The sequence below is a fragment of the Rana temporaria genome, chromosome 12 (assembly GCF_905171775.1).
Source record: "Rana temporaria chromosome 12, aRanTem1.1, whole genome shotgun sequence".
In the NCBI taxonomy this organism is placed as follows: Eukaryota; Metazoa; Chordata; class Amphibia; order Anura; family Ranidae; genus Rana; species Rana temporaria.
This window is the reverse complement of record NC_053500.1, coordinates 101,105,564-101,120,044: the sequence shown is the minus strand read 5'-3', so window position 1 is coordinate 101,120,044 and position 14,481 is coordinate 101,105,564. Positions and strand designations below refer to the sequence as shown.

General features: G+C 39.4%; 1 protein-coding gene across 12 annotated transcripts in view; it reads left to right on the top strand.

The window, feature by feature from the left end:
- Nucleotides 1-14,481, top strand: part of SRCIN1 (SRC kinase signaling inhibitor 1) — a 461,563-nt gene that overhangs the window by 350,287 nt on the left and 96,795 nt on the right. For all 12 annotated transcript variants that reach the window (XM_040329863.1, XM_040329861.1, XM_040329866.1 and 9 more), the window contains one exon: nt 1,452-1,599. In XM_040329863.1, coding sequence (XP_040185797.1) covers nt 1,452-1,599 — 148 coding nt within the window. The remainder of the gene's footprint in view (nt 1-1,451; nt 1,600-14,481) is intronic.

Sequence of the window (14,481 nt, the reverse complement as noted above, 5' to 3'; positions counted from 1 at the left end):
TTTTTTGATCTTATTGCGCAAGCCTCTAACATTCCACGTGAGAAATTTCAGGAAACTCATGGGGGGAAAGGGTGTATATGGTGGACCGCAACTGGACCAGGACCAGCAGAGCAGACAGACGCATCAGATAGCATAAAACAGTGGCAACCAATATTGATAGTGCATGTATAGCAATAACATAGTACCTTTAGCATAAGTAAACAGTGGTAAACATGATGGTGCAAAAAAATAACAACTACAACATTTCCCCTCCCTCCCAGTCCACTGCCACCCCAACTCGGCATGGACATAGAACCCCATAACCAGGTATCAACAGGGGACATCCAACGTGAAAAACACATTGGAGGCAAGGGACTTCATTTCAAAGGAGCATAGATACCGTGATAAAAAGAAAAAAAAAAGAGGGGACATTTTGCCCAGATATGAGCATTTGTGCTATAGAAAACAAGCCCAGGTTTCACAGTAAAAGCAGACATAATTGTTTCTGTTGGAGGCTGTGTTGGAGCGTTTAGCACCCTGATGAAGCATGTATTGCCAGCTGAACTCAATGCTCATAGGCATCTTTACACTTTAGCACTCTCATATAAAGACCCATTATTGATTGTGTAGAGATGGGCAAAAAATAGCTTTATCATTTAAAAATGATGCTACTGATGGCAATCATTGCTCGAGGTGATCAGGCCATTTCTGAAGAGCAATAACAAGCATTTCAGGCATCTGGAAGTGTTCACTATTCACTTGTGCAGTAATGTATTTAGGTTTTGTGCTGCCCTAGGCCTGACTAAACTCGCGCACCCCCTAATTTAAATATGACCCACCCTTCCTGTCAAGGTCACACCCCTATCTGTTTAAGACCCGCCCAGAAATGTTCAAGTGGGGACACTAGTTCTTGGGGGGGGGGGACATTGTATTCCCTTAATTTGCATAGATTTCCTCTCACTTCCTGTTTGGCTATGGGGCAGGAAGTGAAGGGAAATCTCTGCAATGGGACAGGGATGGTAAAAAATAAACTGACAGGGGCTATAACCCCCTCTTACTCTATCAAAAAAAGTGTTGCCTATAGTTCTATTTTAAGCACACATTTCTGATAATTTTATGGAGAGGACTAAGAAGATATAACCATGCCAATGGTGCAGCAAAAAACATATAGCACAGTGAGGAAGATTTGTGGTCCAGGATGATAGGACGGTCAAAATTAGAAGCAGCTTGCTTTACACTAACAGTGTAGCACAAGCCGACAGGGACTCTTTCCGTGCTGCACCCCTAGGCCAGGATACAGCGTTACTCTTGTGTTAGTCACAATTGATTTACCAGTGCTTAGATGTTTTGTTCGAAGACATCTCCTCACCTATTTCTAAATCTCATCCTGGCCAGTTTGAGTGCATATTTACATTTAGTGTATATTAACATTTAATTTTAATATCTTTTGTGTACATCTATTTTTTTTTCAGCTCAGTTTCCCAGTTTGCAAAGTAAAATGCGGATTGTGCTCCGAGTAGAAGTTGAGGCTGTGAAGTTCTTAAAAGAGGAGCCACTTCGCTTGGATGGTCTACTGAAGAGATGCAAGACAGTCACTGACATGCTGACTCATATTCGCAAGTAGGATGAATTAAAAAAATTCAATTGTAAAAAAAATTTAACTACAAGATTGATAAACCGCTCATCAGATGGATGTCTCAAAAACATGTGCGCATACCCATGTGGAAGTAAAATATATTTTAAATATATTTTTAAAAAACATTCTTAATATATTTTTCTCAAATATATTGCCATATATTTGAAATGCTACAATTTTGGCCAGATTCAATATATTTCAAAAATATATTTCAATATATTTGTGAATATATTATGGAATGCATTGTGAAATATGTTGCAAATATATTCATAAATATATGTTAAATGTACTTCTGAATGCATTTAGCAATATATTTATGCAACCATAAATATATTGCAATGTGCATTTTGGAATGCATTGTGAATATATTCAGAAATATATTGCTAAATGCATTCAGAAGTACATTTCACATATATTTCTGAATACATTCCAAAATGCACTTTGCAATATATTTATGGCTGCAAAAATATATTGCTAAATGCATTCAGAAGTACATTTAACATATATTTATGAATATATGTGCAACATATTTCACAATGCATTCCAAAATATATTCACAAATATATTGAAATATATTTTTGAAATATATTGAATCTGGCCAAAATTGTAGCATTTCAAATATATGGCAATATATTTGGGAAAAATATATTAAGAATGTTTTTTTAAAATATATTTTAAATATAAATGTAAATGTACTTCTGAATGCAAAATTTTAAAATAAAAATTAAATAAAAAATACATTTTGGAAAAAAAACAATAACACAGTACAATACACACAACTTTATTATCATGTAAATATACAAAAACGACAACACAGGGAATAGAAAGTGGTGTTAACTGTGGTAAATGACATTAATGACATAAAAGTTTGTGGTATTCTGCTGAGGTTCCTGATGTTTCCCTTCAGGTGATATTTCAACGCCGCAATTTTTCTCATAACAGCGTCACTGATCACAGCTTATGAGATCCCAGGAAACTTTGCCAAAGTAGCAGCTTTAAAAAGAAAATTGAAAATATAAGACTTATTAGATTTTCCCTATGAATCTAAAACCATATAAGACCCTTTTCACACTGCAGCGCTGCTAAAGCTCCGGCGGTTTTGCAGTGTTTTTGTAGCACTTTTTAAGGTTTTTTTTTTTTTTTTAAAGGGAAAAAGACCAGTTTTTAATGCGCTTTGGAAGCACTGCCCATTAATTTCAATAGGCAGGTGCATTTTAGGAGCGCTATTTATAGCGCTCTCAACCCGCCCCAGATGCTGCTTGCAGGACTTTTTCTAATGTTGTGCAAGCGCACCGCCCCAGTGTGAAATTACTCTTTGCACTGAAAGGGATGCAGTTTTATGAGCTTTTTAGAGGCTATTTCTAGCGCTAAAACGCCTGAAAACTGCCTCAGTGTGAAAGGAGTCTAACAGATGCAGCTGAGTAAATAAAACTAACAAAATTAAGCATGTATAAAAACATCAAAATATTGTAGACTTTTCAAAAATCTGTATAAAAATCAACATCTTGCCTTATTAGTTCAGACTACTACCAGACTGAGCAAGATATCTCATTTTGACACAACAGTCAAATTGGCTTACAGTCTACATGTCAAAGCTGATGTTTTCATAGGGTCTAACTGTACCTGCTTCTCTCCATCTGTCAGCCGCTTGGAGGCACCGCCTTAAAGGTTAGTTTTTATTGAAGTGGTTGTAAAGACACAAGGGTTTTTACCTTCATGTATTCTATGCATGAAGGTAAAAAAAAAAACTTCTGTGTGCAGCAGCCCCCTATACTTACATGAGCCCCCTCTCGATCCAGCGATGTCCACGAGAGCCTTGTCTCTTCAGGGACTTGCACTGCTGATTGGCTTTCTGTAGCGGTGGGAGCTATTGGCTCCCGATACTATCAATCACAGCCAGTGAGCTAATTAGGAGATGGGGGCAAGGCTCAGTGTGTGATTGGACATACAGAGCTCTGGTTCAGGAGCACCGGCATGGGACCTGAGAAGAGAAGGATCTGAGCTGCTCTGTACAAAAACCCTTACACAGAGCAGGTAAATAGGAGTAGGACATGTTTGATATTTAAAAAAAAAGACATTTTAATGTTTCGGTACCAAAAGAAAACCTACCTGTTTAGGCCTTGAGTACGACACTTGACAAGGAGATGAGCTCAACTCTTCAGACGGGACAGAAGGTGATGCACATGATACACCCACACAGGATGTACTTCCACCATCATTCTTCAGTACTATTAGCTGCGCTCTTGTGGTTTTCAAAGTATCCATTACACCAGGCAAATCTATGAAAATGCATAAAAACTTTTTAAGTAACATAATGGCCTATTTTCTCACTATATCCATTAATTTAATTTGTTAGAAATTGATGACTTGTGGAAAAATGTACTTTTACATGATTAGAAAGTTTCCTCCAGTCTGCTGCTGACCCCCCCACCAGATCAAAAATATTCCAGGAGGGTTTCTCCCAAGGTAAAAGTAAAGATGTTCCACAAAACAAAAATCCTACTTGTGTATATAGTATGTAGTTATCTCAGTGCACTCACTGATACTATAATGTATGTAGTACAGTAAACTCCCAGTTACCCAACGATCCCCATTGGTACTGTTGTTTCTGGTTGCTTGAGAGCTAATAGTAACTCTCAAGCACCCATCTCCCATGGCACTCTGACCCCCTGCCACTTAGCAGCTAAAGGGGGTAGGGATTGGGGGCAGGGTTTTACCATCCCCAAATTCACATGTGAATGAGCCTTAAAAGTGCTATTGCCAAATGCAACTAAGGGCTCATTCACAAGTGCGGTATGCAATGCTCCAATGCGCCTCTGAGAAATTCTGCAAGGTGGTGAGGAGGCAAAATGTTAACACCAATAATTGCAGTGAAAGGCACGCTATTGCAGCGTGGTAGTACGGCAATTATATGTTTTAGTCAGGTGTGAGGAGGCAACATTAGAGGACACTGTGCCCAGTGATCTTTGACTTCTCCCATGTTGTTCAGGTAGATCTCCACCTCTCTAAGGTTGCCTTACTCTGCCTTAAAACACTGTAGAATGAAAGGGAAAATAATTGGTCAAACATAAAATAAATATAAATAAAAATAAAAATAACAAAAGGCAGCAGTACTGGTGGAATAACACACAATAAATAGATAAAAAATGAATTAAAATAAAACAATTTTACCAATACCAATTCACATTGAAAGATTGGCATCCAGGGGCTGATATGCCAAAAACAGTGCACAATAATTAACAAAAACAAAAAATCAGAGTGCACAGAAAAATTAGTATATAAATTCACAAAATGAATGTCCAATTATATGTATAAACAATGAGAGGTTAATACGCCAAATCGGTGATCCCAAAAGTGTATGCCAACAGCACACAATTGGCAAACCAAACCTCAAAAGTTCTTAATGATATCGCCACAAAACTCAAATACTGATGACCAAATGAATAATGAAGGATGATGCAGATATGATGATCAGATACAGTGCCAGTTGAATGCGGTGATATAAAAAAAAACGAAAGGTGCCCACCATCGTAATTAAGTTGTCCGCTTACCAAAGGCAAGTTGTCTCAGTTGTCGGTTTTCTTCTTCCAAGTGCTTATTCCAGTTTTCCATTCACCAGTTGTCAGTCTTGGTCAAGTGCTTTGACAGCGGCCCATCTGTCAGAATCCCCCCCCAAAAAAAAAAAAAATTAGCTTTCCACCTCCACACCCCATCCACCCCTCCCCCCCCTCACACACACACACACCCCAGACACAGCTAACCTCCTTCTGCACACTTTATTTGATGGCAGCTGAATGTAAACAGCAGGTAGTGGGGGAACCATAGCCAGACTGCCATTGGCTGTTTAAATTTTAAAATTAGGCTGACTATTGCGCCCCCTTCCCACTGCCTGCTGTCAATCAGCAGAGGAAGACCTGAAGAAGAATGTTCTCCTTCAAATCCTCTCCTTTGCTGATTGACAACAGGCAGTGGGCAGGTGTAATAGCACACTAGCTATTGGCTACTGCAAATTAAAATAGTCAATAGCAACCTGGCTATTGATTCCCAAGCTATCTGCTCTTTTTTCCTGTATTCTGACAGTGGCCAGTGGCTGTTAGAATACAAAAAAAGGCCTAGGTGTCAACTGATATCAGGCTACTTCTGGGGCAGCTGGATGTAAACAGAATATCAGTACCTCATATTGTTATCGGCCTGAAAGGTGGCCCATAATTGGTATCTGTATGGAAAAATCCATATCTGTTGACACCTAGTAGCAGGGCAGATAATATGCAAAAGGGGAGGGAGACATAAAACATTGGTAGCACTGTGCCCTGACATTATAATGGGATATATTTAATAAAGGCAAATCCACTTTGCACTACAAGTGCACTTGGAAGTGCAGTCGCTGTAGATCTGAAGGGGACATGGAAAAAAAAAAAAAGCATTTTTGCTTGTACATGATTGGATGATAAAATCAGCAGAGCTTCCCCTCATTTCAGATCTTCCCCTCCGATCTACAGCGACTGCATTTTCAAGTGCACTTGTAGTGCAAAATGGATTTGCCTTCAGTAAATCAACCCCCATGCTGCATGGTGAGTGGATATAGAATGGAAGCCGTATAATATTATATGCAGCAATGTGCACTGAAAGTATGCTACACAGTTACTGGATATAACATGGAAGCCACACATATTATATGAAGCAGAGTGACATGCTGTGGAAGAGAAGCTCTATAATATTACATTACTGTGAACATGCTGCATGGTAACTGGGAAGGTGAATGCACACAGAATGAGAACTATTCAGCAGGAAATAGACAAATACAACTTAACTCATGCACCAAACTTTCACAATTCTAATATTATTTGATAGAATACATACCTTTAATCCAGGAGAATCCATCCACCAGAATACAGAGAGAGTGTCTCCACCATGCCATGCTTTCCTTTTCAGACTAGGCCTAAACAGGAAGTGAGAGGTGAAGGTTCACCACCCCTCTGGTTCCCACCCAGCTCACTTTCTGTCTTCCTGTATTATGATAGAAGTCTGTCTGTTTGAAGAGTTTTTCCCAGGGCAGGATTTACATATTAGAAGATTGAAGGCACAGAAATCACAGATCCACATCCCAATAAAAGGAATGAAAAAAAAAGAAATGAGAAAAATATTTATACATGTAAGTGAGTGATGGGAGAGGCATTATATATATATATATATATATATATATATATATATATATATATATATATATATATATATATACACACTGTATCTTCATTCTGCTATATGTGTGTGTGTATATATATATCAGACATACTCTATGTGTGTGTGTATGTATGTATGTATGTATGTATGTATGTGTATATATATATATATATATATATATATATATATATATATATTATATACACACACATATATACTGTGTGTATATACACACACACAAGAATGCAGCTCTCATCACTTACATATTTATCTTCCAGCCCAGCCTAGTATTGGCACATGACAACAGTGCAGCTTGGGCAGGGATATGACATTTAAAGCGAAGTTCCACCCAAAAGTGGAAGCTCCACTTACTTGCCTCTCTCCCCCCCCCCTACTTTGCCACCTTTCGGGGGAGGGGAGCAGGTTCCTGTTTTTGACAGGTACCTGTCCCCACTTCCGAGAGATCTCGCTGCGTCAGATGCGTTTCCGATGCTTTTCTGCATGTGTGTTTTTGATGCATTCCAGGGCATGTTTGGTGTGTTTTTAATGCATTCCAGTGCATTTACCCCTCTTTTTTTCTTAACCTTAGATAAGGACATGTGTGTTCCAGTGCGTTCAGGTGCATTCTAGTGCGTTTTTGATGTGCTTTACAGTGTTCCATTACAGTCCAGTGCAGGAAAAATGCAGCATGCTCTACTTTTTTTCTGGAACTGCAAGCACTGGTGTGAATTATGCCATTGAAAATCATATAACCTACTTTCCATGCAGACAAAAAAATAAACGCACTGGACTGCATGTGGTGTGAATTGGCCCCTATAGGGAATGGCAGCAGCAGCACCCCGAGAGCCAATGGAAGCATTGGCTGGGGTACCAACATCGCTGGATTCCAGGACAGGTAAGTGTCCTAATATTAAGTCAGCAGCTGCAGTATGTGTACAGTATGGGGGTTATTTACTAAAGGCAAATCCACTTTGCACTACAAGTGCACTTGAAAATGCAGGCGCTGTAAATCTGAGGGGTAGATCTGAAATGAGGGGAAGCTCTGCTGATTTTATCATCCAATCATGTGCAAGCTAAAATGCTGTTTTTTTATTCTCCTTTCTCCCCTCGGATCTACAGCGACTGCACTTCCAAGTGCACTTTCCTTGCAATTTCAAGTGCACTTTGCAGTTATAGTTTGCACTTGTAGTGCAAAGTGGATTTGCCTTTAGTAAATAACCCCCATTGTGTAGCTGCTGAGTTTTAATTTTGTGCTAGGGAGAACTTTAATATCCCAATTCCTTTTATTTGGCTGCTGGAATTACCCTTCAGCAGGTACTAAGTCCAAACAATGGACTGGACTTAGTATAAAAAGAATATACAGTATATATACTATATATACTATATTGCCAAAAGTATTAGGACACCTGACTTTACACGCACATGAACTTTAATGGCATCCCAGTCTATAACAGATTCAATTCCTCTGGGAAGGCTGTCCTATGGGAATGTTTGACCATTCTTCCAGAAGCACATTCATCACAAAGGTGTTCTATCAGGTTGAGGTCAGGACTCTGTGCAGGCCAGTCAAGTTCCTCCACCCCAAACTCGCTCATCCATGTTTTTATGGACCTTGCTTTGTGCACTGGTCCAAGTCATTTGGTGGAGGGGGAATTATGTGTGGGGTCATTTTTCAGGGGTTGGGCTTGGCTCCTTAGTTCCAGTGAAGGGAACTGTTAAAGCGTCAGCATACCAAGACATTTTGGACAATTTCATGCCCCCAACTTTGTGGGAACAGTTTGGGGATGGCCCCTTCCTGTTCCAACATGACTGCGCACCAGTGCACAAAGCAAGGTCCATAAAGACACGGATGAGGGAGTTTGGTAATAATAGTGTAACTACTGATTCATGGATTAAACAGAACATTGATCATTTATATCCGGAGTTTCTCTCGGTACCCTGTAAGCAGACAAGATCCTTGGACTGTGGAGGTGGATGTCTGAAGGTTCTCATTCATTCAGGTCAATCAATAAATCCAACTAACTGGACTTGCTGTATTTTAAGACGTTTTGCTGGTCCGCCGACAAGCGTTCTCAATTCAGAATGACATTCTTTGGGAATGGAAAGTGGATGCGAGAGGTTTATCTGCTTTGTATTAAATGGATTATGTGCTTAAAATCTTATAAAAAAAAATATATATTTTATTTGAATCTTTTGGTTTTTATTTTATTTTTTATTTTAAAAGGAGTAAAACAAACCATTTTACAATGGGAGTGGCTCTCTTATAAATGTATTCAGAATGTTATCTATGTCATAGTTACAAAAATGTCAGAAAAAATATATGTTGAAATGTCTTTATTAGACATTAAGGGGCAGATCCACAAAGATCTGCCCGGCGCATCGTATCTGAGATACGCTACGCCGCCGTACCTTACCTGGCTTTGGTTCGAATCCTTAAAGATTTTGCGCCGTAAGTTACGGCGGCGTAGTGTATCTCAAGCGGCGTAACGGAGCAGAATTCAAATGCGGCGAGTAGGGGGCGTGTTTCATTTAAATGAAGCGCGTCCCCGTGCCAAACGAACTGCGCATGCTCCGTTCCTAAATTTCCCGCCGTGCATTGCGCTAAATGACGTCGCAAGGATGTCATTGTTTTGACGTGGACGTAAATTACGTCCATCCCGATTCACAGACAACTTACGCAAACGTAAAAAAAAAAAAATCTAATTAAACGCGGGAACGACAGTCATACTTAACATAGCAGGTTTAACTATACGCCACCAAATAGCAGCTTTAACTATATGCCGAAAAAAGCCGACTAGAGACGACGTAAAAGAATGCGACGGCCGCTCGTACGTTTGTGGATTGTCGGAAATAGCTAATTTGCATACTCGACGCAGAAAACGACGTGAACGCCACCCAGCGGACGCCGAAGAATTGCATCTTAGATCCGAAGGCGTACGAAGACGTACTCCTGTCGGATCTAACCCAAATGCCGTTGTATCTTGTTTTGAGGATTCAAAACAAAGATACGACGCAGGAAATTTGAAAGTACGCCGGCGTACTCGCTTTGTGAATCTGCCCCTAAATATTTTCAGAAAAACATATTTTAAAAATATATTTTCTAATATATATCTTTGGAAAATACATTTAAATTATATTTTTGGAATGCATTTACAAGTATATTTAAAGATATATGTTCAAATGCATTTTTTTTATATGTTCAAAAATATCTGAAACATATATTTGCAAACATATATTTTCACATATATGCCTTTGGAAAATATATTAAAATTATATTTTTGGAACACATTTACAAATATATGTAAAAATATATGTTGAAATTACTTTTTTTATGTGTTAAAAAAATCTGAAGAATATATTTTAAAAATATATTTTCCAATATATGTCTTTGGAAAATGCATTTAAATTATATTTTGGAATGCCTTTACAAGTATATTTAAAAATATATGTTTAAATGCATTTTTTTAGATGCTCAAAAATATCTGGCAAATATATTAAAAAAATATATTTTCAAATATATGCCTTTGGAAAATATATTTTAATTTACATTTTTGGAATAGATGTAAAAATATATTTGCGTAGGCCAATATATTGTAAATATATTTAAAATATATAATTTTTTTAATAAATATATTGGAAATATATTTTTCTTCCATATGGGTACTTGCCCCGCATATTTGCCTTAGTGAATGACAACATTTTTTGTTCATTATTATTAACTGTATAGTGACATAAAAACAATTCTACTCTATTTACTGTAAAGTCACACACAATAACAACATATACAAACATCTTGAGCTTTAGAAAAGCTTGGACAACTACATATTTTACAGAAAGAATAAGTACATGTCCAAGTAGCATAACCAGCTATTTATCTGAAGTCATTACTGGCACTATAAACATTATTGTTAATATTATAGAGGATTTATATAGCATCAACGGTTTGCGCAGGTGTTCACAACATGAGGGCATACAGAACAACAGAACAGTTACAATTCAAGAGGAATCTAAAGGGCCCTGCTTGTAAGAGCTTGTAAGGGTCAAGTGAGACAAAAGGTAATAACTGTGGGGAATTAGCTGAAGCAGAGAATAAATATACATACTTGCATAGTAATGTTGAGAAAAGACAAAAGTCCATCAAGTTCAACCTGTGTGCGTGCTTTTATGTCAATATTACATTGTATATGCCTGTATGTGGTGGTTGTTTAGGTGCCTGCTGAAACCACTGCTTGTGGAAGAGAATTCCACATTCTTACCATAAAGAACCCTCTATGCAGTTTCCAGTTAGATTGCTTTCCTCTAGATTCAGTGAATGGAGTCTTTTTAAATGCCCTTTTGTGGAAATGTTTTATCCTTATTGTGGGGTAATGGTACTTTATTTGTACATTGAAATCATATCCCCTCTCAAGCGTCTCTTCTCCAGAGAGAACAAGTTCAGTGCTAGTAATCTTTCCTCATACCCCAAATCCTTCAGTCCCTTTATTAGCTTTGTTGCCCTTCTCTGGACTCTCTCTCCATTTCCAGCACATCCTTCCTGAGGACTGGTGCCCAGAACTGGATGGCATACTCTAGGTATGGCCGGACCAGAGTCTAGTAGAGTGGGAGAATTATCGTTTTATCTCTGTTAATTCCCTTTTTAATGAATGTAAAATATTCAATTGGCTTTGCTTGCAGCAGTTTGTCTACTAGGACCCCCGGTTCCTTTTCTATCCTAGATTCCCCCCAGAGGTTCTCCCCCTAGTAGATTGCATTCATATTTTTGCCACCCAAATGCATTATTTTACATTTTTAATGCATTTAGGTGGCAAAACATGGCATTAAACCTCATTTTTCATGTAGTTGCCCACCACATTAATTTGTTCAGATCTTCTTGCAGGGTTTCCACATGCTACAGAGAAGCTATTGTCCTACTTGGCTTAGTATCATCAAAATGCAATGCAATATGGCTGTAAAGCAATGGTGAATTTGGCTACCTAGAGGCGTTCTGTACACAGATGGTGTATACAACACCCCCCCCCCCCAAAAAAAAAAATTTACACTAAGATGCAGTTAATATTTTGGGGATCCCCTGCAACAAAATTATACTTTTGGGTTTGATACACCCAAGGGAAATCGCATCAAAAGTTATGCAGACCCTGACATTTTCTTTAATAAAGCCCAGGTTCTGCAGCTGGTTGATGATTATAAAACCACTACCGTACAGATGCACATGGACACAGACAATTTCTTCAGAATATCAAAAGGTAGATTTCTGCAACAAAGCTTGTTAACCAGTTAGCAACCGCCCTATAGACGAAATACGTCTACAAGGCGGTTGCTTAACTCTGGGAGGGCCTCAATGTACGTCCTCCCAGAATCGCGCTCCCGCACGCCCTGTGGGGCGCGCACACGGCAGTCTCCGTGACCGCCAGGTCCTCCGGACCCGGCTGATCACGGATCACGGTAAATCGCCGCTGATATCGGCGATTTACCACGTGATCGCTCCGTCCAATGACGGAGCGATCACTAGTAAAGAAACCGGCGTCATGTGATGACGCCGGTTCCTCCCTCTCCTCTCTGTACCGAACGGTACAGTGTGAGAGAGGAGAGGGGAGAGAGCGCATGCAGCAGCAGCTGCTGCGGGCTGGATCTGTGACACATGCAGTCACAGATCCAGCCATCCCTCCCTGTGCAATACTCTGCAATGCCCCCATACTCTGCAATTATGCCCCCATACTCTGCAATTATGCCCCAAAATACTCTGCAATGCCCCAAAATACTCTGCAATGCCCCGCAATACTCCGCAATACTCCGCAATGCCCCGCAATACTCCGCAATGCCCCGCAATACTCCGCAATGCCCCGCAATACTCCGCAATACTCCGCAATACCCCACAATACCCCGCAATACTCCGCAATACCCTGCAATACCACACAATACTCTACAATACCCCACAATACTCTACAATACCCCACAATACTCTGCAATACCCCACAATACCCTGCAACGTCGTCTATGGGGATTTTTAAGTAGCAAAGTTTGGCGCCATTCCACAAGCGTGTGCAATTTTGAACGGTGACATGTTGGGTATCTATTTACTCGGCGTAACTTCATCTTTCACATTTAAGCAAAAGAATGAAGAAAAAATACTAAATTTGCCAAATTTTATAACAGAAACAAAGAAAAATTATTATTTTTTACAGAATTTTCAGTCTTTTTTCTCTTATAGCGCAAAAAATAAAAAACCCAACGGTGATTAAATACCACCAAAAGAAAGCTCTATTTGTGTGAAAAAAAGGACGAAAATTTCATTTGGGTACAGTGTTGTTTGACTGAGTAATTGTCATTCAAATTGTGAGAGCACCGAAAGCTGAAAATTGGTCTGGTTATTAAGGGGGTTTACGTGCCCAGTGGTCAAGTGGTTAAAATCCTTAAACCAACATAAAGTACTAACCCCTAAATGTTTAACCAAAAAAGGATATGAAATCAATAGTGTATCTGTGAATAATAACAAGAATTTTCAATTCATATATATCTTAAAATAAATATTCTTAATAATCCATATTAAATACACCAGCAACACAAATGTATCAAACATAATTCTGTGTAAAAAGTTCAGAAAAGTCCAAATCCTCAAATGATAATCCAAGTGCTCTATTCGTGCATAGTGATGAACTGATATCTATGGGCCAGATTCACATAGAAGAGCGGCGGCGTAACGTATCGTAGATACGTTACACCGCCGCAATTTTTCATCGCAAGTGCCTGATTCACCTCCGGCGCAAGGCGCGCCAATTCAAATGGGCGTGTACCATTTAAATTAGGCGCGCTCCCGCGCCGGACCTACCGCGCATGCTCCGTTTCCGAACTCCCGCCGTGCTTTGCGCGAAGTGACGTAATTTTTTCGAACGGCAACGCGCGTAGCGTAATTCCGTATTCCCGGACGGCTTACGCAAACGACGTTATTTTTTAAATTTCGACACGGGAACGACAGCCATACTTTATACAGCAATACGATTGCTGTGTAAAGTTAAGGCACCAAAAACGACGACTAACTTTGCGACGGGAAACTAGATTAGCGGTGACGTAGCGAATGCAAAAAAACGTCGTGGATCGCCGTAAATCCTAATTTGCATAACCAACGCTTGTTTACGACGCGAACTCCCCCCAGCGGCGGCCGCGGTATTGCATCTTAAGATCCGACAGTGTAAAACAATTACACCTGTCGGATCTTATGGCTATCTATGCGTAACTGATTCTATGAATCAGTCGCAGAGATGGAACAACAGATACAACCGCGTATCAGGAGATACGCCGTCGTATCTGCTCTGTGAATCTGGCCCTATGATCTCAAATTATAGAGATCTAACTTGCTCCTGTAAAGAGAGACACTGCTCTTATCCACAGATTTGACAAACAGGGTATAATCCCATCAGTGAATCACAGTGCTGGTGTTACCGTGGGAGATATCCAATGGGCCAGGCAACACAAGACAATAGCTCCCCGCATAAATCTCACATAAAAGCAGAAGACAGAAGAAGCTTCATGGTGTAGTTTATCATCAAAAGGTTTTATTGTAAAAAAGTAATGCACTTACAATATTAAAACCATATAAAAGTGGTTAAAACACTCCATAAGCACGGCCGCAGTCCTCGCTAGCAGATCCTTGCATGAAGACGTCACAGATGTAGCTCCATCCGATGTGT